Here is a 23748-nt window from a genome sequence, read left to right on the forward strand (position 1 = left end):
TGGCACCCCTCTTGCCTCTTCCCCTGTCCATGATCGGGAGGGCTAGGGAGTCTTTCCTGGAGGGTTGGCCCTCAAAGTGGACATGGTAAGGCTCACTGTTGATTAGGAGGGGAGAAGGGGGAGACAGCTGTGGGGTACTTCATAGAACACACTTGCCTGTCTCGGCTCCTACCAGAATGTGATGAAGACTCGTGTGTGAAGGCCCTGGGTTTCAGGCCGTCTATAGCTGAAACCTATGGCTTGAAGGTCTCATCTTGAAAAGAGGAGAACCCTGGACACAATGAGGTTTTCTGTCCCCATGCAGTATGACCGGTAGCACGGGCCCAGTGAGTCTTTGTCCGTGCCCCGTCCCTTCGGTTCCCACCCCTCCTGCCTTCAGGTCACTCCGCAGTCGGGTCTGGGAGCAGAGGACGAGCTTTTCTCGCCGGACTCGGCCCCAGACCCCATCTGTGTGGCTGTGACGTCCGCTTCGCCCCGCCCGCTTTGGGTGGTGACGCGGGGGTGGACACGCCCCCGCGCTTACGTCACCAGCCCGGTTCCCTCTCCCGGGAGCGTTGGCGGACGCGCGGCTCCCACCCCCTCCCCTCTCACGGGCTCTCCCCTCCCCGGTGGCGGCCGCGGCCCGACCCTCTGCAAGGCGATGGCCCGGGCCCCGAGCGCGGGCTAGCGTGCCTGGGTGCCCGGCCATGGGCTGTATCGGCTCTCGGAGCCCGGCGGGTCAGGGTAAGAGGCGGAGGCCGGGCCGGTGTTGGGGAGTCTGGCTGCGGCTGCCCGGTGCGCGGGCCGCGGGGGTGGGGGGGGGGCCTTGAGGAGGGGGCTGGTGTTGGGAGAGGGAGGAGCCTGCACTGGGGAGGCGGGCCCGGCAAGAGGAGGGAGCGGGCCGAGCCGGGAGGGGGCTTAGCCGACTCGGGCTCGCTCCTAAAGGCCTGCTGCCTGCCTCTGGGCTTTGCGGGGTGGACTCGTGGTCTTTCCGCCTGACTCCCCACCGCTGAGGGTGGCAGGAAGCGCACAGCCTAGAGAGGGGCTGGTCAACCCTCTCCAGCCCGTGGCGACTGGCCTTGCACGCCCACTCACGATCACCCCCCTCTGCCTACATCTCTCCTCTCACTGTCCTGGGAGTGGCCCTGTGCTGGGAACCTGCCTCTCCGAGCTGTGTCCCAACCCCCTTCAGGAGGTAGTCTGGAAACGCTGGCCATGCTCCCTACCACGGAGTTTTTGACTAAACTTGTCACCTGCTTTAGAGTCTGCAGGTTGATGAAGTGGACCGCGGCCCCATTTGGGGGCACCTGTGAGCACCTGATCACCTCTCACCTCTTAAAACTGTTTTAGTTCCCTTACCCCACTCCCAATGGAAACAAAATCACCCTACCCTGTGGAGGGAAACAGGAGCCCAAGGGAGGCTATCAAGGCATCCTTCCCACAACTGCTGATCCCTGCTTGGGGCCTTGGTTCCCACAGATGGTGGTGCACGCTGGGGCCTGGCCGTAGTTCTAGTGTCTGAGGTGGGCCAGCCTACTTAACTCCAGTGTCATGGATTTCTCCACGCCTTAGGCCAGGCGGGAGCTTGTGACATTGAGGGCTGGCTTTGGAATGGGTCCTGGGCTTTCAGGGCAGGCGGTCAGTCACACAGGCCTTAGTATGTGTGGTACTTGAGGTTCTTTGGAGCTGAGACTCTAGCTGAGATTTGTACTTTACTTGGGTTCACATGAGGAATTCTGGGATTTGTAGTTCTAAATTAATCTCATGACTTTTGAAGCTGAGAAGCAGCAGGCTGCTCTGATTCCTCTGGCCCTGCTAAGGCTTAGAGTTCAGGAAGCCATCCCTCCTTTAGTCAGGAGAGTTTGGCTGACCTCATGACTAGCCTCAAGAGCCCTGATTAGGTACCAGCTGGCAGCCAGGGATGGCCTGTAACCTTGTGTCTTCCTTCTGGTTGGTAGCATTTCTGGGGACCACCAGCTGGCTGAGGCTCAGGGACAGAGACGGCTGCTCCAGCTAAAGGTCAGTTGGCACAACATTGCCTGTTGGCACTGTCTAGGGGATGAGCCTCATCTCCCTGAGCTCCAGAGAGCTCAGCTGGGCCCTGGCACTCCCACCTCCTCAAAGCCATGAGGCAGAAGTGTTCTCCTTATGTGACTAGGCACAGGTTCCAAGTGGGGAGGGGACTGGCTCAGCATCCGGAGCCAAAATAGGAACAGAACTGGGAGCTGAGCCTGGAGCAGTTCTGGGCTTTTGGTTCTCTGCATCAACACAGCCAGCATGCCTATGATTTCTGTGCTGGGCAAAATGTTTCTGTGGCAGCGTGAAGGGCCTGGAGGACGATGGACTTGTCAGACAAGTCGCAGAGGTGAGATCAGGGACGCAGATGTGATTTGGGAGGTGATGGGAAGCTGAGGAGTAGGATGCTTATGTGGCAAGAGGAAAATTACTCTGGCTTAGATTTTGGGAACCAGGCTGAAATAGGAGCAACCAAGTTGGGGCCGAACAGGGCATTAAGAAAAAGCCTTAGGGGACTGGGGCGAAAGTCAGAAAAAATCACGGGTTTGTCAGAAAAGAAGAGTAAAGGGCTGCGCACAAGCTGTGGCTGGCGAGAGGAGGGAACCAGAGCAAGCCTGTAAAGGGTCCAAGTTGGTGGTGGTGATGGTGGTGGAAGACTGTGGTGTGCTTTCCAAGAGGAATGGGTAGGCTGAGAAACCTGAGAAAATTCCGAATTTATCAAAGTTTAGGTTTCATACCTAGGGCTTTGATGACACGATATATCTTGAGGAGGATGGTGAGGAGTGGCTGCCACAAAAGGGCAACCGGAGGCCTGAAGTTCAGGGCTGTGGGATGGGGGCTTTCAGACTTGCGGAGCGCTCCAGGTGGATGCTTATATTCTGGGAGGTGGGGGAGGTGGTATGGAGAAATGGAACGGCAACCCCGGATGAAAATGGGGATCTCGGCAGAAGTGGGAGCCCCGCTGAAAAGCCTTCCCCCCACCCCTCAGTGGCCTCGGATCCGGCGTGGGCTGTGGAGTGGATCGAACTTCCTCGGGGCCTCTCTCTATCTTCCTTGGGATCTGCTCGGACCCTCCGAGGCTGGAGCCGGTCCTCCCGCCCTTCCTCAGTGGACAGCCAGGACTTGCCAGAGGTGCTGGGCCCCTGGTTTTGGTAGTGGGGAGGGTGTGCCGCACCCCGCTTCGCCAGCCTACTCCTGGCTCCCTTCTCCTGCGAGCGAGCGGAGGCGCTATCCGGCCGGCGGGGCCCCAAGGCCGCCCCCATGCCGGTCTGCTCTGCTTGGCGCTGTGCCAGCGGGCGGGCTTTCTTGCGCCTTGGGCCCTGACGTCAGCGCATCCCGGGCCGTATCCCTGGAGACCCTGTTGCATGGTGATGGGTTGCCAGGGAGACATACACCTTTTCTCTGGGCCTGGGCCGCAGCTGCGTGAGCGCAGGCAAGGATGGCGGTGGCTGGGGGGACTGATGGGTGGGAGGGGGGCGAGCCAGGAAACACCCACCAGGTGCTCCTCCCCCCAGGCCTGGCCAGAAGCTGCCGGCACCACCCTGGGGGCGCTGTCAGCCAGGTACTGAAGGGGAGGGACAGGGTGGGCCTGAGGTCAAGGGGCAGGTGGAGTCCCTCTTCTGAGGGGTGGGAACGTAACGGAGGAGAGCTAGGCAATGCCGAGGAGGGGGCGTGTGCCTCTGACTTCATTCATTCATTGAGGGAAACGTTTCCCCGGGCTGCCAAGGAGTGCTGAGCCAGGGGTAGGGTGGAGGTAGGAACCCAGGTGAATCAGACTCAGGCTTTGCCATCCCAAGATCCCTCAGGAGAGATGCAAGGGCATCGCTAAGGTGGGGCTGCAGGCATCCAAGAGGACAGAGAGAGAAACTGGACTGAAAACGTAATGGGAGGTGGCACTTGAGGGTCAGGCCTTAAATGGTAGGGAGCATTTTGTCAGGCAAGGATGGCATTCTTCGCCCAGGGGAAAGCTGCGTTCCTTTGCCTGGAGGGAAGGTGGGGAAGTGGACTTTTACTGGGCAGAGGAGATCAGTGGTGGATTCCAAGCAGGCCTGGAAGGAGGCCGGGGCCTCACGTAGTGGGTTCCTTCAGTGCCTGACTGTGAAGCTTGCGCTTCACTGGGCCTTGGAGGAGTCCAGGAAAGATTTTAAATAGGGACATATTGTGAGCAGTTGCACTCCAGGAAAATTATTTGTTTACATTTATACTTTGCCTCATTCATTCAGCCTATGTATTTTGAGAGATTACTGTGTACCAGGTGCTATGTTAAACACAAGGGTACAGCAGTGACCAAGAGAGACCAAATTCCTCAAAGAGCTAAAGATCAACAAGAAATAAGGAAACACAGGAAATAGACCATAATGACACACATGGGGTACGTTGATTGAGGATGGTGACTTGTTACAGACTGCAGAGGGAGGATGGACTACTGGTAGGGTGGCCAGGAAGGCCCTCTGAGAGAGTAATATTTCAGCCAAGACCTCAAAGATGAGAAAGAGCCAGACAGTCATGGGAAGGGGGGAGGGGAACACTTACATACACAACATTCTGGGCTGAGAAAACAGTGTGTTCCAAGTCTCAGCGTGAGTTGGAACTTGGGGGACCACCACTTGTGCTAATCTGGGCAAGGGGCACTGAGGGCTTGCCCTTGAGGAAGGGCAGTGGCAGTGGGAGTGGAATGGTTGAGGGTAGTATGAGAGACAGTTTGGCGATGGAATCATTAGGTCTTAACAACAGATACGGGTAAGCAGGATAGGGGAGAGCTGAGGTTTGGAGCCAGGCTGAATGGGCGAATGGTGGGGTGATGCAAAGTCAGGAAATCTGGAAGCAGGGCCAGATATGGGGAGAAGGTGTTGGGCTTGGTTTTGGTCATGCTGTAGGCTCTAGAAACAGCTAGAATGGGGGTCAGAAGACTGAGAGGAGGAGAGGGGCAAGGGAGAGAGGACCTGAAGGGAAGTCCCTCTTCCCATACCCTTGTCCCCTCCTCTTTGCTCTTCTCAAAGGCCCCACTCCGTTTACTTGCCAACCTGCTTCCCTCCCCTCTGCAAGCTGGGACGGTGGAGGGTTAGCTGCAGTTCTGCTTCTTTGGGCCTGACGGAGTCTCTGTTGCTCCCTGGGAGGACACAGTTTGCTGATCCTGGCTTCTTACCCTCTTACATATCCCAGCAGCCACTGGGACATCTGAGATGCTCTGGCATCTCTTCTCGGCTCCCATATCCGCTTGATGCCTTGGGTGGAGTACGGGCATCTGGGGGACACTGCTGTCAGAGGGGCACTCACCCTCTCATGCTGTCACCCAAGGTGAATGTTGGAGACACAGTCGCGATGCTGCCCAAGTCCCGAAGAGCCCTAACTATCCAGGAGATTGCTGCGCTGGCCAGATCCTCCCTGCATGGTATGCACCCTCTCCCGTGCCTCTGGCCATTTGGTCCTTTCTTTGCCCTTTTGCACATGCCCTTGGGGACTGTATCCTGTGAGCTCTTGCTGGGATCTCCCTTTTCCTCTCTTTCTCAGATGAATCCCAGCCTCCTCCTCCCACCCAAGGGCACATGTGGACCCTACCACTTCCCTCCCAGATGCTCCCTGGTCTTTCCCCTTACCAGCTTTCCTCACTCTGGCCCACCTTCAGGTATTTCCCAGGTAGTGAAGGACCACGTGACCAAGCCCACTGCCATGGCCCAGGGCCGAGTGGCTCACCTCATTGAGTGGAAGGGCTGGAGCAAGCCAAGTGACTCGCCCGCTGCCCTAGAATCAGCCTTTTCCTCCTACTCAGACCTCAGTGAGGGTGAACAAGAGGCTCGCTTTGCAGCAGGTGGGTTTATCAGGGATGCTCGTGTGCCTCTCCTTGGGCCTGATGTGGGGGTTGGAGTCTTTCTACACCCCTGTGTCTACCCTCTCCTGTGTCCAAGCTGAGCCCTAGTCTTAGTTCATTCTCTCTGCTAAACGAATTCTGTGTCCTTCCTCTCAGGAGTGGCCGAGCAATTTGCCATTGCAGAAGCCAAGCTCCGGGCATGGTCATCAGTGGATGGGGAGGACTCCACCGATGAATCCTATGATGAGGACTTTGCTGGGGGAACTGACTCAGGTGAGGGGACATCCCATTGCTAGTGCTGCCAGCTGGGCTGGAACTGCCTGATAGGCCTTGTGATTCAGAGCTTGGCCTTTGTTTTGGAAGGGGAGATCCAGAATGTCCTCAATCTGTGGAAGGGGAGAGGAGAGGGACAGACTCTGTCCAGGCGGTCCTTGACATTCAAGGGGTAGGTGGGCTATCTACGCTTGTGGGTGGGCAGTCAGCAGTTGGAAATGGAGTGGTTCCTCTTCCACAGGTGCTGAGCCTTCTCTGCCTGTCTGTGCAGTTGGGCTTTGCAGTCCTGAAAAAAAAAAAGGCCCAGGGCTTCCCTGGCGGCGCAGTGGTTGAGAGTCCGCCTGCCGATGCAGGGGACATGGGTTCGTGCCCGGTCTGGGAAGATCCCACATGCCGCGGAGTGGCTAGGCTCGTGAGCCATGGCCGCTGAGCCTGCGCATCCGGAGCCTGTGCTCCGCAATGGGAAGAGGCCACAACAGTGAGAGGCCCGCGTACCACAAAAAAAAAAAAAAAAAAAAAAGTCCCAGAGACCTCACTGATTCATTCTCAGCAGCTGCTCTCTGAGAGGGTCCGCTTCTGGCTGGCTGTGGCAGCGCAGAGGAGCCGCAGTGCAGCAGCACAGCTCCTCACAGGGCTGGGGCCCCAGGCAAACAGGAAGGCTTGCTGGGCCTGGACTGCCCACAGGGCCGCTGGCTCCAGCTCAGCATCCTTGCCTTCCAGCCAAGGCCTGCCTGTGGACCTTTCTCTGGGCCAGGGCATGCAGAGGGGACCCTGCGGGGGGCCGTGCAGCTGTGCAGAGGCCCTCCTTTCATCTTCCATTCTCTGAACCACATGGCTGACTTTCTCTGTAGCTTCTGGGCTCAAACCTCACAGGCCACCTTCCCCCCCCCCCCCCCCCCCCGCCTTTGCCTTTGAAGATCATTGCCTCTACCCGCCCCGACCCCTCCAGCTAATTAACAAGTTCTCCAAGGTGGGCGATACATTAGAGCAGATTGGAGACTGCTGCTGTGGTCTAGAGGGGACTGATTTGGACGCCTGAACCACAAGCGTTTTTGTTTAATTGAGTTCCAGGCTTGCTTTGACTCCTGCTATAATGATGATAACTAACATTTATCCAAGGCCACTACTAGCCTATGTGGAATCTTTGTGCAAATTAGAAAAAGGCATGTCTTTATCTGGTGGGCACAGACCCATGCTAGAGCATGTTGCTTGGTGGGTAGAGTGAGTGCTGAATTTCAGCCCTCACTCACTGCCTTTGACAGGCTCCCCTTGTGCAGTGAACAACCTGCACCATGTATGGTATCCCTGTGTATTTTGTTTCATATGGTGTACCAGAGTCTGTTCTCTCAAGAACCCTGTAAATTTATAACCCCCAATTCACCATTAAGGGAATCGAAGCACTGAGAGGTTAAGTGACTTGCTCCAAGTTACTCAGCTCCTGTGAGGGTGGAGCTGAGAGGATGTGGCTTCCATTCCAGGTTGGCCAATTGAAGTGGGGCTAGCAGGGCTGTCTTCTTTCTCTCCCCCTGCAGACATGGCTGGGCAGCTGCCCCTGGGGCCCCACCTCCAGGACCTCTTCACCGGCCACCGATTCTCCCGGCCTATGCGCCAGGGCTCCGTGGAACCCGAGAGCGACTGCTCGCAGACCGTGTCCCCAGAGACCCTGTGCTCTAGTCTGTGCAGCCTGGAGGACGGGTTGTTGGGCTCCCCGGCCCGCCTGGCTTCCCAGCTGCTGGGCGATGAGCTGCTCCTCGCCAAACTGCCCCACAGCCGGGAAAGTGCCTTCCGCAGCCTGGGCCCATTGGAGGCCCAGGACTCGCTCTACAACTCGCCCCTCACAGAGTCCTGCCTTTCTCCCGCTGAGGAGGAGCCAGCCCCCTGCAAGGACTGCCAGCCGCTCTGCCTGCCGCCAGCGAGCAGCTGGGAACGGCAGCGGCAAGCCTCTGACGTAGCTTCTTCTGGGGTGGTGTCCTTAGACGAGGATGAGGTGGAGCCAGAGGAACAGTGACCCAAATCATGCCCGGTGGTGGCATGTGTCCCCTGGCCGCTGCTGGGGGCAGAGCCTCTGTGCCCAAGCACGGGCGAGGCTTCCAGCAGAGCTCCAAAGCCTGGAGGGCTCCTGGGAGCACTCACTCCTCCATTGTGTGTTTGCATGAAAGTGTTCAGAGGAGGCAGGGGCCAGGCTGGGGGCGCATGTCCTGCCCCCACTCCTGGGGTTTGCCGGGGGTTGCCCGGGGCCCCTGGGGCATGGCTACAGCTGTGGCAGACAGTGATGTTCATGTTCTTAAATCAATACCACCACGTGCACATTTCCCCCTTGGGTGATGTGAACCCCTATGGGGGCAGCTGTGACTGGGCTGTGTGGGGTGGAGTGGGAGGGAGCCCTGCCTCCCCACCCCCTCCCCCTGCCTCTCCTCTGCTTCTCTCCTCACCTCCGAGTCCATGTGTAGTGCTTGACAGAATTGCCCCCGCCCGGGGTGGGGGGTGGCTCTGACCCTCCTGGAGCCTCTGGATTGAGCTGTCCCCCCAAGGGCCCCTCGCCCAGCTGGGCTCGTGCTGTGCTTCACCTGTCCATCATCTCTAAATCTTCTTTTTCCTAAAGAGGGGTCTTGGTCTGTTCTTTCAGTCGGATCTTCTCTGGGAGGCACTGGAATGATGAAGGCCTGTACTCTCGGCCCTTTCCCTGGCCCCCCTGGCGGGGTCTGGGCCCTTTCCCAGCTACTTGTAGGACATGTGGGCAGGGTCCTGGTGGCTCTCAGCCCGGGGGCTGCCCCATTCACTCGAGAGTTCTCTTTAGGGTGGAGCTGGAAGAGGGGATGGCTCTGGTTGCCACGGAGCCGTGATTTGGATGTTCTTCCAGAGAGGGCCACGAGGGGGCCACACAGGTGGCTGGGCAGCTGTCAGCAGGAACGGTGCCAACGCGTGACAGTCATGAGGGAGCGTCTCTCCTTGGGGAGGAAAGAGGGTAGTGCCTTTCTTGGCTGAACAAAAGGCCAAAGCTACCTTACTGGGGGACTGCGCCCCAACCAGGGTGTTGATGAGCAAGTGGTGGTGGTGGCCTCCGCAGACCCTGCGCTCCACGCGCAGCAGGCTCTGGAGTTTTATGGCTGCCGGGGGGTGGGCGGCTGCTGGATCTGGAGCCTTGTAGGCTTTGGCAGGTGAGGGGGCCCGAGGTAAGAACAAGAGCCGGTGGGCACAAGCATTCTACATAGAAGTGGCTCATTAGGTGTTTATTTTGTTCTATTTAAGGATTTGTTTTATTAAATTAATATAAAAATCTTTGTAAATCTCTATATACATCTGGTCACGGGAGGTTCCAGTATAAACCCATATTAGTTCTACCCCTTCCCTCAAAGGGGGAGCAGGGGTCATGTCAGGGCAGTGCCGACCTTCCTGCCCTTGGAACATTTGCTGCAGGTGGGCACTGGGTCAGATTTCAGGTAGGATGAGCCAGGAGACGCTAGCACCCCAGGCCTGGAAGCGGGGCTGGAGCTCCTGTTTTCCCAAGGCAGAAGGAACAGGAGAGCTGCAGGATCTGGGCCGACAGCCATGGCCACTGCCATCCCAGGCCACCCCTTGAGGGGATCACTGGCACTTGTCGTCGCTGTCAGAAGGACTGCCCTCCTGGGGGAGGCCGTGGCGGGAGCGGGGCCCCCAGAGTGCATGCACCTCAGTGGTCTCTGTGTCACTGCTGCTGGTGGCACTGTCTCGGAAGCTGGCAAGGGGCGGCCGGACTTTCACACCCTGTGATGTGACAGAGCCCTCGATAGCCTTCCGGAGCTGGAAAGGTGAGAGGATCAGATGTGTGAACTCGAAGCTCCCTGCTCAGACTCCTCCCCAGCACTTCCCCAGGTGGCTGGACATAAGCCTCTGAGCCTTTTTGGAAGTGGAAGTGGTCACTATCATCTCACCTCCTTTAGGGTGACAATTCCAATGAGTCTGCCAATACTGGTGACGTAAGCATGGTCCACTCCCAGCAGTGAGAAGATGGTGTGAGTCTGCGGGGTGGGGAGAAAACACATTGGACTTGATGTGTGAGGGGACAGCTCTAGATTATAGGCCAGAGGGACCCAGAACAAGGTGGTGGGGGGCAGTAGAAGGGGTGAGGATGGATGGTGAGGAAGGGGACAGAACCACTGGAGGAAAAAGAAGAACAACAGAATGTTTCTGTAACCAGGCCTCAGAAGCTTGATAGTGGGAATCTTTATGTTGCTTACATTGATGGAGCAAGGGACAGAGGAAGGCTTCTTTGTCCCACGTTAGAAAGGAGGACAGAGGAGAGAACAACTGTTGAAATACGACATCAGATGATTGGCCAGGCACCGGGCTAGGTCTTTCCTACATTAACATTTAATTTCAGTAGTGTCCTGAGAAGTAAGTACGATACCCATTCTACAGGAGAGGCAACATGAAGGTCAGAGCTGAAGTGACTCGCTCAAGGTCACCAGGAAGAAGTGGCCTTGCAGCCCCAGCTCACTTTTCATCACATTACAGAAGGAGGAAGCACAGCCCCAGTCATCCCATGCAGCTGTCCAATTAGTCATGGACCGGAGTTCCACACGCACCCCACTCCCCCTTAGGGGTATTGGCCCTGAATCCTCTGCCCCTAACTCACCTCTGCGTCTGATACATGCTTCCCATTGGCTCTCAGTTGGCTGGCCAGTTTTGGTACCCCTCCAATCTTGGCCTGTAGCACTCTACATCTCTCAAACAGTTTGCCTTTTCTGGGGCCCAAGTAGCATCCCGGGTCCTTTTGAGATGTAGCTTGCAGTCCAGGAGGACAACAGTCACGCCCATCCCCCCATGTTTTTCTTGCTTCGGGCCCTCCCCCCAGGCTTTCCAATGTAATCACCAAGGGTTCAGAAATTGTCAGGCAGTTCCCCTTGTGCTCTAAGTGGATTTTCTTGGGCCAGATGTCTTGAAAAACACTACTGACTCAGCAGTTCCTGGAATTTTTGGCCCATCATTTATCGCACTGTTTTGAGTTTACTTTTAAGTGTTTTGGCTTACTATTTGAATCAAAATGGGCATTAATAACCCAGCTTCCTGAGTACCACTTACTCAGAACTCACTGTTATCATCTTAACACTTTAAAAATGTTTTATTATACAGTGCTAAATTCTCCATCTAAGACATGACAGTAATTATAAAAAGAGATAGAAGTTCAGTTTTAGAATACACTTTTTTGTGCTCCTTCCATGCCTATGTCATAACTGTCATGTGGTTAGCAAGTTCCTCCTCATATCTAACTTGAATCCTATGTGCTACAAGTTATCTTTAATTTCTTCGTAAGACTTCAGAGGGAAACATATCGTTATATTTCCTGTTTCAATAATCCCTTAGCCTTGCCTTATCATTTAATAATCCCTCTCAGCTTCTCCCAAGGATCCTATTAAATAGTTCCCATTGATTTTCTGTTCTCCACCAACCTAATCAGAGTGAGCTTCTGGCAGACTATATGCTTTTTAGAGTTCCAAACCACTTGTTCCACTAAGCCTTACGGATTGACTTTCTGACTTTTCCCCCAACCTCCTCACCATCCTCGCCAGACAGGGCTGCAACATCCTAATGGGTTCTGCTTTCTGCCTCCCTTCCCTCCAACTTGGCTCTGCCATCCTAAGAGCTTTCTCAAACTTGAGTTAGACCCCAGACTCCCCAGAATGGCCCATTAAGACCCTTCCCAAACTCGCCTCAGCCTGTCTTTCCAGCCTCAGATGCCGCCAGCCACCCCAGCTTCCAGCCTCAGATAATCACTCATCCTTTTCTGAGAACATCCATTTCTTCCACGCTTCAGCCCTTCCCTCACGACACCATCTTTTAAAGTCTCCTGTTGTTCACCTCTCAGTATAAGTAGTAGCAGTAACTCCTAACATGTATCGAATACTTACTATGTGCTGGGCACTGTTCTAAGTGCTTCACATGTTATCAACTTTAATCCTCAGAAAAACCTATGTTGGCACAACGATCCCATTTTACAGAGAAGGAAAGTGAGGCACAGAGGCTAAGAAATGTGACAAGGTTTCGGGTTCAGCCCGCTGGCACTCTAGCTTCCCCCCTCCACCCACTGCTGCTCTGCAGGCGGCCCTGAATGAATGAGGCACTCTGATGGTACGGGGACGTCCAGTGGCACAGGTTCCTAAATAGTCTCCAGTGTATTCCTCTTCCCTCTGCATGTTCCTTTCCTGGACTTCACTGGGCTACTACTTACTGACTCCTCAGGCCTACAAGGACATTTTGAATTCTCATCTTGTATGTTCTTATCACTTTCAGTTCTTTATACTTTTGTTAGTTGGTTCCTCAAAGGCTTCATTTCTTCCTCTGATTTTTAAGTTTGCAACAAACACCTACTTTGTTCTTTTTCATTTTCATTTAATTAGACACCAGGGAGCCCACTGGAGGGCCCATACTTCTTGGGCTTGGAAACAGTGCATTGACAGAAAGAGGGTCAGTTTTGCCTTCTGAAAGAATCCTGGGATTGGGGCCAGGAAATCTGGCCTCTGGGCCTGACTCTGCTATATTGACTCGGGCAAGTAACCTCCTCACTGCCTCAGCTTCCCTGTGTATTAACATGGTTAAATCCACAGGCTTTTGGGTCAGACCATCTTGGATTCCAGCCCTGGTTCTGCTACTTACTAGCTGTGTAACCTTGGCCAACCTGCTTAACCTCTCAGAATCTCAATGTCCTCATAAAAACTAGAATAGAGGGGCTTCCCTGGTGGCGCAGTGGTTGGGAGTCCGCCTGCCAATGCAGGGGACGCGGGTTCATGCCCCGGTCCGGGAAGATCCCACGTGCCGCGGAGCGGCTGGGCCCGTGAGCCATGGCCGCTGAGCCTGCGCGTCCGGAGCCTGTGCTCCGCAACGGGAGAGGCCACAACAGTGAGAGGCCCGCGTACCGCCAAAAAGACAAAAAAAAAAACAAAACAAAAAAACAAAAAAACTAGAATAGAAAAACTAGAATATCACAATACCCATCTTATAGGGTGGTTGTGAGGATTAAATTAAACATGTGAAGAGCTTAGCCCACTGCCTGGCAGGTAGCAGGCACTAAGAAAAAACACGTCAGCATTATCATGATCATCGTGTGACGTCTGAGGATTAAGTAAGGTGATAGAAACGCTTTAGAGGTCTTAGGAAGAAAGGCTTTAAATAAAAGCCAAATGTATTATTCACAGGCCTATCTTCTTTTTTTCTTGCAATTGCACTGCAGTTCCCCACTCATCTTGATCCGAGGTCTTTACCCAAAGGCTTATACGTTCCTTTATTACCTTTTGCTTTTTTGTTTTCGTCCCCTGTTCTTCCTGCCCTGCTTGTCTGCACTAGGCTGGCTCTTGGGCACAGTTTGTGTCTAAGCTAGCTGCCCTAGCTGCAGACCTTGGGAAAATTCCTCCCCTTTCCCCGTCTAATGTGCTCAGAGGCTTGCACGTTAAATCTGTCAACAGTTTAGCTAAGCCCCCCTGGTTTTTGCCCAAGCAGCCTGCTGGGTGTGCCTGTACTCCCTGCCTTCGCTCAGAGGCCTGAAGGTGCCCAATGATGCCGGCTGCGCCATTCTTGGGGGGCCCGAGGCAGTCCTGCAAAGACAGCCCCCGCTCTCTGTTAGCATCAGCCTCACCCACCGCCAACCTGTCTGCACTCCAGTTTTCTCTGCATTTATGCAGGCCATTGTGCCCTTCTGCTGAGCTATCTTCCTGTGTCTCTACCAGTTTTCCTTTGGCCTACACTGAGTCAGACTTTCTGGGGTCTGACATTCCAAGCCCCCCACTAGGCACTTCTCATCTTTGTTTATCTCTTCTCTGCAGTGTCCCCAATCCTACTTGGATGTTTGTTCGCTTGTTTATTAGATTTTCTTATCCTGCCTATTTCTCACCCATTTTTTTCAGCGTGGGTGTATCAGCCTTGTCAGGCGCTGGCAGCCTCCTGCCTAGCTCTGACTCTAGAAGGTCAGAGGGCTTCTGGCTTCCACCCAGCTCCAGCCCTGTCTTTGTTGCCGCTTTGGTCCAGAGTTCCCTGGGGGCAAGGCTGAGCAGAAGAAAAATGATGCTTGGCTTCACCATAGGCAGGAAGAGGCTAAGGGGCCCTGCTCCTGGCCTCCCATCGTTTGAAGCAATGTGTTTGAAAAACATCTTAGCACAGAGCCCACTCTCTCCTGTCTCTTTTTTCCCCACTGGCTTGAGTCCAAACTTGTGGGAGGACTTAGCTCCCCACCCTGTGCTCCTGAGAGCCCAGGTGGCCCTGGGCCTCTGGCCCTACCTTGTGCAAAGAGGTCCGCTCCACCAGCTGGAAGGGGGCAGGGTCAATTTTGCAGTCGCTGAAGTTGACAGGTTCATCTAGTTGCTGCTCCTCCCACTCTAGAATCTGAGGGGACAAGACTAGGAGGGTTAGGGAGAAAGTACCAAAAGCTGCTCTCACCTCCTAGAAAGTTGGCCTGCCCTTCTTCCTACCCCATGGTCCCTCCCATGGGGACAGCAGCCAACATGATGACCGAACACACTCAGGAAGAAGAGTCCAGAGTCCAGTCACACCTTACCTCTTCAGGGGTCATCTCGCCTTCCAGGTCCGAGTCACTCTAGGAGAGAGGAAGGAAGGTTGGCAGCTAGGGGCTTGGGGGAGGTGGTGTATCTCACCAGCTCAGGGGAAGCTTACCCTGCCTAGAGCCCGGCCCTCCCTGTCTAGTGCTCCTGAGCTGCAGGAAGAGAGGGAGCACTTACCGCCAAGGAAATTCGGACCCTCTTCGGCTTGCGTTTGTCACATTTTTCCGACTTCTCCAACTTTGTTAGCGCCAAACCAGAGAGAAGAGGAGTTGATGTTATAGGGAGGAGGGAGGTGAGGGAAAGTGGTGGGGCTGGGAGGAAGGGCACAATGCAGGGACAGCTGATATCCAGGAGGGAAGAAGGGCAGGGAGAGTGGAGGCAGGCACTGCAGGGTTAACGGACAGGTGGTCTCAGCGTCAGAGAGAGAGCTGGAGAGAAAGAGCCAGATGGAGAGGCTCTAACCACTCACCTCTGAAGCAGGCTCGGGGGGCGGACTGCCACAGAAGAGGCTTCTGAGGGTGATGCCTGCCTGCTCCATGTTCCCTGTGTTCCCAAACACAAGGCCCTGAGGGCAATGTCATCTTTGCTGGAGAGGATCAGGAGAGGTGAGGAGGGCAAGGGGAGAGGTGTCCTGGTTCTGCTCCTGGCCCATCTGGGCAGCCTCTTAGCTGGGATGTGCTCCAGTAAAAAGGTTGGGCAGGGACCCTAATGCATCTCCGGGGCTGGTCTCTGGCTCCGTCGTGCTAGCAGATGGGCTCACCTGTGGGACTCTCCTTGAGGTTCATGGTGTTGCTGGGCCCCCTCTTGAGAGCAGGCTTCAGGGGCTTGTGAGTCTCCCCCCGGGCTGTAGGGAAGCCCGAGTCTTCTGTGTTCACCTGCACAGGGAGGAAGGGGTTGGGGAGCCCGTGGCCTTGGACCACCTCTAAGTCACCCTCCCAAACAGTCTACACAATGACATTTAGGAAGTCTGGGTGCCCCTGCCATGGGGCTTTTCCCCTCACCTGGAAGAGGAGGGAGGTCTCAGGGCTGGGGGGACTCTCCTGATCGGAGGGGGAAGAGGTCCGGGCAGCTCGATGCTCCTGCATGTACTGCCGCCGGCGGGCTGGGCTCAGCTGAGCCCCCAGCAATGCCACCACCTGTGAGCACTCGATGGAGCCCAGGAGGATCATAGACTCTGGAGAGAGCAGGTGGGAGGACTCAGGAGCTGGGGGTGAGGCCCTCCTACCCCCCTGACCTTCTCTCACACCCAGTGTGGGGCCTTGGACACAAACCACACTCCCGAGGGAAACCCTGGCTGGGTTTGCTAGCTTACTGCCTTTGGAACCAAGGAGACTGGTCCTGAGCTCCTGCCCCTCCCCCTTCCTGAGCAGCGACCCGGGCAGATGACCCTAACACCTGGGCCCTCTCCTGGTCTCACCAGGGGACTCTACTAGGGCCAGCACGCGGCCCTTGGTCCTGTGCAGTGCCAACCGCAGGTCCCGGAAGGTGCAGCTGAGGGCCACGTGGGGAACATCCCGCACCATGATGTCCTCCACTCGCACCCGGTACTGCCTGAGAGCAGAGAGAGGCACGTGGCTTGCCATCAGCATGGGGAGGGTAGCCCGGAGCACTACTATCCCAGGGCTGTGAGGAAGGCCCCAGAGCCTATGGGGACAAGGGCTAAGGGCCAAGGTGTACCTACTGCCTTCGTTCTGATGGGGTGGGTCAGCCACAGCTCCCCCAGGGAGTGGACAAGGGCAGCTCTGGCCAGGAGGGAGCAGGGTGGCTGGTCTCCCAGCCTCACTGGCTGAAGACCTTGCTGGAGGTGGGTGGGAGGGAGTCCTAGGGTGGCTTCTGCCCCTCAACCGCTCCCCCCTTGTCACCCAGTCCTCCATACTGGTGGCGGCCCCAGCCAAGCTCAGGCAAATAGGGCAGTTTCTTGATTCGGATGATGCTGTCATAGAGCGAGGGCTGTAGGCTCTGGGCAACGGCGTTGGCCAGGATGACGGCAATCATAACAGGCAGGATGTGGGCGATCTGGCCTGTGAGCTCGAACACGATCACGGCCGTGGACACTGTGTGTGTCACTGCTCCTGCCAGCGCAGCCGCCCCTGGGGACAGCCACCCTCAGTCTCCTCAGGGTGCCCAGGCCCCAGATGACCCCACCCGCCAGTCCTGTAGGGACCCTCTGGGCTGCCCAGTACAATCCTGGGGAGTGGGCTTCTGCCGCCGAGAGAAGCCTGGTTTCTGCCAGCAGGGGGCGCCAGAGCCTCTGGCCCTGTGGCCCAGCCAGGGGTTTTCCAAGACAGACGGGGACCTGCAGCACTCACCCACCACTGCATAGCCTCCAGGCACGATCCGGTAAGTGCTGCCGTCTGTGTGAATCCCGTCTGGGAACCAGGCAGCCATGCTTTCGCCCACCAGACGCCCAAATGCTGCTCCTTCAGGGAGGGGGGTGGGAATTGAAACAGGTAGTGGAGGGGGTGGGCAGGGACACTAGGAAGAGAGAGGGTCAGAGGGTAGGGGAGGGGGCCGGTGGGTCATTCAGTGCAGGGGACTGCCCTGCGGGGGCGGGGGCGGGGGCGGGGGCAGGTACTGGACCAAAACCCCGCTCCCAGGCAGACAGGGGACAGCCAGGGGGCAGCCAGAGGGTGCAGGCTGGGAGAACCGCAGCTGAGGACTCACCAATAACAAAGACAGGCATGAAGGCCCCGCAGGGCACTGGGATGGTGGTGGCCAGTGCAGACATCCAGAACTGCAGGCAGGAGGTCGTTCAAACAGGTAGAGACACCTCCAGGCCCCAGGCAGCTGCCAGCTCCACCCCAGAAGCCTACCTTGCTTATCAGTCAGGCACAAACTTCCCAGCTATCTTGGAATCCCCCAGAGGTGAAGGAAAGGAGGACTCAGGCACCAGGTGGCTTGGGTTCAAATCCTCACCCTGCCATCTAGCTGTGTGACTTTGGGCCAGTTACTTAACCTCTTTGTGCCTCGACTTCCCATCTTTAAAACAGGGGTACTAATAGTACCTTTCTCACAGCATTGTGGTGAGGCTTAAAGGAGTTAACATACGGAAAGCGCTTAGAACAGTGCCCCACACCTAGTAAGTTTATGTTGGCTATACATATGTAAGGAGCCCCACCTTCATGAGAATGAAGATGACCAGGGTAAGGAAGACGTTGGCGCGTGGTGGGTTCCAGGCCTGTGAGGTTCCGGGTGGCTCAAGCTCCTCCATCAGGCCCTGGCGGACCCACGTCCGGTTGTCAAACAGGGTGACCAGTGTCTCTTTCTGTGAGAGCTGTACGTGAACAGGGTGCCTCAGGCTGGGGCACAGACAGGATGAAGGAAAGGGGCCCACAGGAGAGCAGGGACTGTTGGCTTTAGAAGGGATGCATCCCAAGAGAAAGTACAAGTTCCTGTTCTGCCTGGGGTTACCTGTCCGGCCATGAACTGTCCAAAGCCAGGGGGGAAGGTCAGAGTAGAGATGAGCAGGGTCACCAGAGCCGGGAAGAGCAGGCGTCTAGAGATGTAGATTTCATAGCATCAAATACTTACTACAGACTGATGATAGGCTTGGGTGCCCTCACATACCTCAGGGCTGAGGTCACAGCAGGGCCTTGGCTCTTACATAAAAGCACACAGTTCTGAAAGAAGGCCCCCTTTGCCATCCATGATACCACGTCTCTGAGGGTGATGGCCATCCAGGGTTATAATGAACCCAAATGCCTTTCTGTTGGCTCCTGACTCCCTAAGTGGGTAGCACCAGCAGAAAATTCATCCCCCCAGCCCTCTTTGGACACCTCTAAGCCGTGACGCCTCCCCTCACGCTCAAGTTTCTTCTGCCTCTGTCTGTTTCTCTGAGGTGACTTAACAGGGAAGGTCACACAACATATACTCCAATAAAGAGGTTAAGAAAAAAAAAAAAGAGTGAAGGTCAGTGTTGGGGGAAGCCGGGGTCACTCATGAAGTTGACCGAAGGTGCCAAAGGGAGCAGGTTCAGTTGGTTGCCCCTTCCCTGAAGGACGTCAGTCCCAACAGAAGTCATGTCTCAGGTCTCCCCACTCCCAATCCTCAGGGTCACAACTGAGAGAGCTGTGCTCCACGAGGGAAGAACTAAGACTCAAACATTCTCCAGGGAGCATTGCTATCTGGGCCAGGCCAAGAGCCTACAGGAAGCCTTAGCCTTTGATCCAAAATGCCCTCTGCCACTGACTAAAAATCCAAAAGAGACAATTTTCAGGTAATTCAAATAAAAGTCAAAACGTTCAGTCTGGAAAACACCACTGAGTGCCTGTTTTTGACTGGGCCACTATCTACCATCTCACCTGTCACCCCCCTTCCCCCAGGCCACGACCCTCACACAACCCTAAGTGCCCCAGAGTCAACTCACTTCTTCATGAGGAAACGGTTGATGGTCTTCTGCTTCCTCATCACCTGGACAATCTTCCGGTTCAGGTAGACAAAGAGCGCTCCCCCGAAGCCACTTGCAATACTGGAGAGGGAACAAGCACCTGGGTGAAAGGAGGTCTCCCCTCTCTTACCTCCTCCTCTCTGACCCACCTCAGCTCCCTCGGCTCCTCACCCAATGACAGCAAAGGCTGGCAGCTCCTGGAGGTCGAAGGGGAAGTCAAGCCGGAACCGGGTTTTGAAGAGAGCGGTAATGGTCTCTGAAGGGAAGCAGAGTAGCAGAGGGAGGTGGCTGTAGCCTCGGAGGTCCCCACCTGAGCCATTTCAGGGCTCCTCTCATGCCCCAGGTCCCCCCACCTTCATCACGGTTCCAGACTGCCAAGACCCGGAAGATGAAGGCACTGAAGGTGGCGGCAAAGAAGCCCCGCCAGTAGTTCCGCACAGCGAAGAAGGTAGAGGTGACCTCGATGCTGAAGAGCACACCTGCGGGGGCGGGGTGTGGGCAAGGAGAGCGCCCCTTGAGGCCTGGGCCTGGCCTATCGTCTCAGACCCAAGGGCAGGGCTGGGGCTGACCTGACTGCCCACCTCCAATGGGTGCCGCAAAGCAGCAGCCCACTCCCACGGCACAGGCGGCGGCCAGCATCTCTGTGTTCCGGGATTCGTTCTGGCGAGAGCGGTGGAAAGGGGAGTCGGCGTTAGTGTGGGCTCAGCAGCCCATCCCTCCCCTCTGCCTTCTCCCAAGGTCCCCCTTACCTCATAGATGCCCCCGAACAGGGAGAGGAACTTGCTGAGGAGAGCAGCACACATGCTTGCGATATGCACAAAAGGGCCCTGGGAGGTGGGGGCAGGTGGTGAGTGGGGAAGGGGCACACCCTGACCTTGGCCTGGCTTCTTCCTCCACTTGATGGACTCCTTTATTCCCTAACCTGCACTTACCTCTTTGCCGAGGGGCATCCCACTGCCGAGGGCACAGGTCAGCCCGATAACCTTAGCTACGAAGGTCTTGAGGGTGAGGTATTCCTTGAGCACCACTCCCCGCAAGATGGTCTTCATCTCGGGGATGCCGGACCCTGGAAAGGCACAATCCCAGGACAGTCATTTGATGTGCCGGTTTCAGGAGGTCCCATCTCTGCCCTCTCTTTCTCTTCTATTGTACCGACAGCCTGAGGAGCCAGGATCTGTGTGAATCCAGCAGAGAAAGTGATGAGGACGACGGGGTAGGTGACCCAGGCCAGATACTGGAGTAAGAGGTTAGTGTTCAAGCCCCGGGACATCCACTGCTGAGCTGTGGGGAGAGGATGTGCCATTGGAGCTCCGAAGCGCACACCCAGTCCCCGCCTGGCCACTGGACATACTGGTGTGACAAGGTGTCCCAGGGAATATCACACAGAGCACAGGCACAAGGGGTAGGGAGGGGGCTAGAGGGCATGCACGGAGACAAAGATCACTATAGGTAAGAGGGTCAGTTGGACAGGCATGGCAACAAGTTGTGGCCTATGGGAGTGGCAGTGATTATGCCTGAAGATGGGGCAGTCAGGCTGGCCGGGGGAAGTGGTCAATGGACAAGTGTGGCATAAAGGAGGCAGGTTGGTTCTCCCTAGCCCTTCCCCACCAGCCCTTGTCCTCACCCTGCAGGCAGGCAGCGATGGCATAGTCCATGGCCCAGCTGACCAGTGCCATGAGGAGCCCCAGCAGGACCAGGAAGATCCAGTCTTCACCAACCCTGGACACTAGGAACTTATGGCAGTGTACAGTACAGACTGGGAGCAGGGAAGGGAAGAAGGGGAGGCTGGCACCAAAGTGCTCCTACCCCTGTCCCCCCGCCCCGCCCCCCACAGGCAGCTCTAATGGTCTCGGACCCCCTCAGCACAGCACAGCCAAGTCCCCTGTCCCAACCCAGGTCTCACTACGGCATCGGGTGCAACGGCTCTGTCCGTATTCCAGAAGCTCTGGGGCAGCCCGAGGGGAAGGTGGACCCCTCCAGGGCTCGGGCCCTCCCAGACGGATCCGAGCAGCTTCCTCTTTGGCAAAGGCCCCAAGGTCCTGAGTATACCGGCCATACATCTGAGAAACAGGGAAGATGGGGGTCAGCAGACATGGGCCGAGTGGGGATGGAGGGAGGGCTCCTGGGGCCTCAACTCCCCTTCTCCCAGTCCCCACATTATATACCCCTTCTTGAACCCATATTTCCCACTTGGGCTTGGGGTATGGGAACAATGCACACTGCAGATCGTGGGGGCTGTCCTGGCTGGAGTGATGGGGACAGCCACGGTACAGGGACACAGCTCTGGGGGTGGCAGAATAATTGGTCCCCTTCTCACAAGCCTGGGGAGGCACGGAGCACTAAGGAGGAGTGGGAGGGAAGGCCCCAGAGGAGGAAAAGACGGAAAAACCTACGGCAGTCTGCAAGTGGGAGGAGGGAAGGTCAGAGAATAGGGGATGGTCAAGGGCATATGGGTAACAATAAGGGCCTCATGGAACCGGGGGCAGCTGCGTTGGGCCTAGGAACAGGCGGGGCCCCAATCCTTATCACGTTCCTGCTGGGCCTCTGGCTTGGAACCGACTCAGCTGCACCCTCCCACCCACCCTAATCCCCTTGTCCCCATTCTCCACACCCACCCCCCACCAGCCTGCCAGCCCAGCTGGGAGTGGAAAGCCTCTCTGGATGGGGAGAGAGTGCTTGGTGGCCTCAGCCCCATTCTGGAGCTGCCCTGAGACCAGTGGTGGGTTGGGGGATAGCAGAAGCAGATGGCTAGAGTGTGACCGTGAATGCTGGGGTGATGGGATCCGAGAGTGGCTGAGCAGTGGCTAGACCTGCCAAGCTGGGTGTGTGTTGGGGGGCAGGGAGGAGTAGATTCCGGCTGCCACCCGCAGAGCTTCGGGACACAAAGGGCTCCTGTTGGGGCTGGGGGGGGGGTGGGTGGAGGAAGGGAAAGAGAGAGAGAGAGGGAGAGAGGGAGAAAGAGAGCTCGAGCGCAGGAAAGGGACGAGAGTGAACCAGCGGGAGAAGAAAGAGGGGGAAAAGAGAGTCTAGGGGAAAGGGCAGAGAAGAGAGAGAAGGAAACCAGAGGGGAAGAAGGGAGGAGGAAAAGAGAGAGAGTAGAGTAATAAAGAGGCAGACAGCGCAGGAGGGGGAGGTGAGTGAGTGACAGAAAGACAAAGGGATCGGAAGGACAAGAGGGAGAGGCTGGAGCACAGAGTGCCAGGGAGAGAGCTTGACCCTGAGAACTCATTCCAGAGATAGAGACCGGGCGAAGGAGATGGAGAGGTAGCTGGTGCCTGGCTTGCTAGACCAGCGTCCCACGCAGATTGACAGACACATCCCACCCTGTGCAGAGGCTTACCCCCTACCCTTGCTCCACCCTCACCTTTGCCACCTCTCCCTGTCATCGTGTTTCATCCAGTCACTCTTTCTTGTAACTGGGCACCTCCTAGCCTCAGATACAGCCCGGGCCCCCTTCTCCTGGAGAAGTTCCTTCCCTGCCTCCTTCCTGGGCAAATTCTGGCCCATGCTGATAAAAAAGAGTTACAAGACCCACTCCCTTCCCTAGAGTTTGGGTCCCCCACCCCAGTGACACAAGCAGAAGCAAAAGGTTTCTCAAACACTAAGTTGCAGTGGTGGTTGTGAGTCGGCGCAGATTCCCCAGGACCCCTGCTTCTAATGACACTGAGGGACAGCCCTGGGGTGGGGGTGGGGCTGGACACCCAGGGTCAGATGAGCAAAGGTCCCAACTCCTGCTTGACCCATCCTCCCGTAAGGCTCCTGTGCCCCAGGGTGGCAGGCCACATTTTTCCAGAGAATCCACTGAGGGGTTTCGGCTAGTGCTGGATTGCCAGCTCCCAGGGGTAAGGGCCGGAGCTGGGTTTGGGTCTGATCATCTTCCTAGCAGTGCCATGCACATAGTGGAGACAGAAGGAATGTCTCAGATGGTGGAGACTCAGTGCAGAAAGAGAAAGTTCAAGCATGTGAGTGGTGCTGGGAAGGGGTGGTAGGGTGCTGAGACTTGGACCCAAGTGGCAGTGGGGAGGAGCAAAGAAAACGTTGGTGGGGGGAGTAAAGGGAAGGACACCTGGAACAGGCACCTGAAGTCCTTGTCGTCTGCAGGCCCCCAGCCTCAGCCAGAAACCTGCATGCAGCGTTCCACCCTTTAGCACTCCAGGCTCTCAGGCCCTCGAGCCTCAGTTTCCCCAGCTCAGAGGGCTGGGGCGGGGTTAGGGTAGCCCCCCCCCGCCCCCGTCCCCGTCCTCGCGCTTCCACGGGTAACCAGGAGCAGCGGTCCGGGAGCACACTCCTCAGGGCTCCGCTGGCTTCACTTACCAGGGTCTGCTCATACTGCAGCGCCCGTGGCTCCATCCCTTCCTCCGCCGCCGTCGCCCCCGCCGCCGCCGCCATCTCCGCTCACAGCCCTCTGGCCTCCCGCCGCGGCTCGGGCTTTGGCCCGGACTCGCCTCCCGGCCCGCAGAGCCCGCGCCCACACCCGTCCTGTCCCCGTAGCCTGGGCGGCCGAGTGCAGAGTGCGGCGGGCCCCAGGCGGGCGCCGCTGGCGCAGCCTCCCGCTCTCGTCCCCTCCTCGGCGGGCGGGCCGAGGGCGGTGCCCACCGTGCTGCTCCGCCCGCCGGCCCATCTAAGGGAGTCGGCCCAACGCGGCCGGGGTCCGCGTTGGGGCCGCCTCCCTGGCTCGGGAGGGGCGGCAGGGGGCGCCTGGAACGCGTGAGCCCGGACCCAGTCTCTGCCGAGGCGGGTGGTTGAGAGCGGCGCCC

At 56.9% G+C, this 23748-nt stretch overlaps 2 protein-coding genes across 8 annotated transcripts; one reads left to right on the forward strand and one right to left on the reverse strand.

Moving 5' to 3' along the window:
* The first annotated feature begins 5 nt into the window (after positions 1-5).
* On the forward strand, positions 6-9355 carry FAM131A (family with sequence similarity 131 member A). 4 transcript variants are annotated; one of them, XM_032631542.1, is made up of 7 exons: positions 6-723; positions 1938-1998; positions 2984-3126; positions 5293-5386; positions 5621-5803; positions 5960-6076; positions 7609-9355. In XM_032631542.1, exons 4-7 carry the CDS (start codon positions 5317-5319, stop codon positions 8082-8084), a joined length of 846 nt encoding a protein of 281 aa, XP_032487433.1. In that variant the 5' UTR covers positions 6-723; positions 1938-1998; positions 2984-3126; positions 5293-5316; the 3' UTR covers positions 8085-9355. The 4 variants fall into 4 exon arrangements, with proteins under 4 accessions (XP_032487433.1, XP_032487432.1, XP_032487434.1 ...); XM_032631541.1 differs by lacking the exon at positions 1938-1998; XM_032631544.1 differs by lacking the exons at positions 6-723; positions 1938-1998 and adding an exon at positions 2021-2344.
* CLCN2 (chloride voltage-gated channel 2) lies at positions 9293-23571 on the reverse strand. Of its 4 annotated transcripts, none has more exons than XM_032631536.1 (24): positions 23306-23571; positions 20895-21051; positions 20616-20747; positions 20144-20272; positions 19924-20057; positions 19741-19818; positions 19573-19651; positions 19345-19470; positions 19163-19247; positions 18971-19072; positions 18016-18100; positions 17723-17878; positions 17269-17338; positions 16914-17024; positions 16481-16694; positions 16022-16155; positions 15606-15778; positions 15365-15479; positions 15074-15147; positions 14782-14841; positions 14601-14639; positions 14324-14428; positions 9988-10074; positions 9299-9856 (listed from the first exon to the last, which is right to left on the reverse strand). In XM_032631536.1, the coding sequence occupies exons 1-24, from the start codon at positions 23378-23380 to the stop codon at positions 9662-9664; spliced, it is 2715 nt and encodes a 904-aa protein (XP_032487427.1). In that variant the 5' UTR covers positions 23381-23571; the 3' UTR covers positions 9299-9661. The 4 variants fall into 4 exon arrangements, with proteins under 4 accessions (XP_032487429.1, XP_032487430.1, XP_032487427.1 ...); XM_032631537.1 differs by having other exon boundaries at positions 9483-9856; positions 16914-17018; XM_032631538.1 differs by lacking the exon at positions 20144-20272 and having other exon boundaries at positions 9293-9856.
* Between the last annotated feature and the right edge of the window lie 177 nt (positions 23572-23748).

This window comes from Phocoena sinus, chromosome 4 (assembly GCF_008692025.1).
Source record: "Phocoena sinus isolate mPhoSin1 chromosome 4, mPhoSin1.pri, whole genome shotgun sequence".
Lineage (NCBI taxonomy): Eukaryota > Metazoa > Chordata > Mammalia > Artiodactyla > Phocoenidae > Phocoena > Phocoena sinus.

Coding starts and splice junctions, on each gene's coding strand:
- FAM131A (XM_032631544.1), top strand. CDS start 2,257: ATGCCTATGATTTCTGTGCTGGGCAAAATGTTTCTGTGGCAGCGTGAA. Junction 5,804..5,959: donor AGAGGCTCGCTTTGCAGCAG/GTGGGTTTATCA, acceptor CCTTCCTCTCAG/GAGTGGCCGAGCAATTTGCC. Junction 6,077..7,608: donor TGCTGGGGGAACTGACTCAG/GTGAGGGGACAT, acceptor CTCCCCCTGCAG/ACATGGCTGGGCAGCTGCCC.
- CLCN2 (XM_032631536.1), bottom strand. CDS start 23,380: ATGGCGGCGGCGGCGGGGGCGACGGCGGCGGAGGAAGGGATGGAGCCA. Junction 19,652..19,740: donor TGTTCGGGGGCATCTATGAG/GTAAGGGGGACC, acceptor CGCTCTCGCCAG/AACGAATCCCGGAACACAGA. Junction 15,148..15,364: donor CCTCAAGGAGAGTCCCACAG/GTGAGCCCATCT, acceptor TTGGGAACACAG/GGAACATGGAGCAGGCAGGC.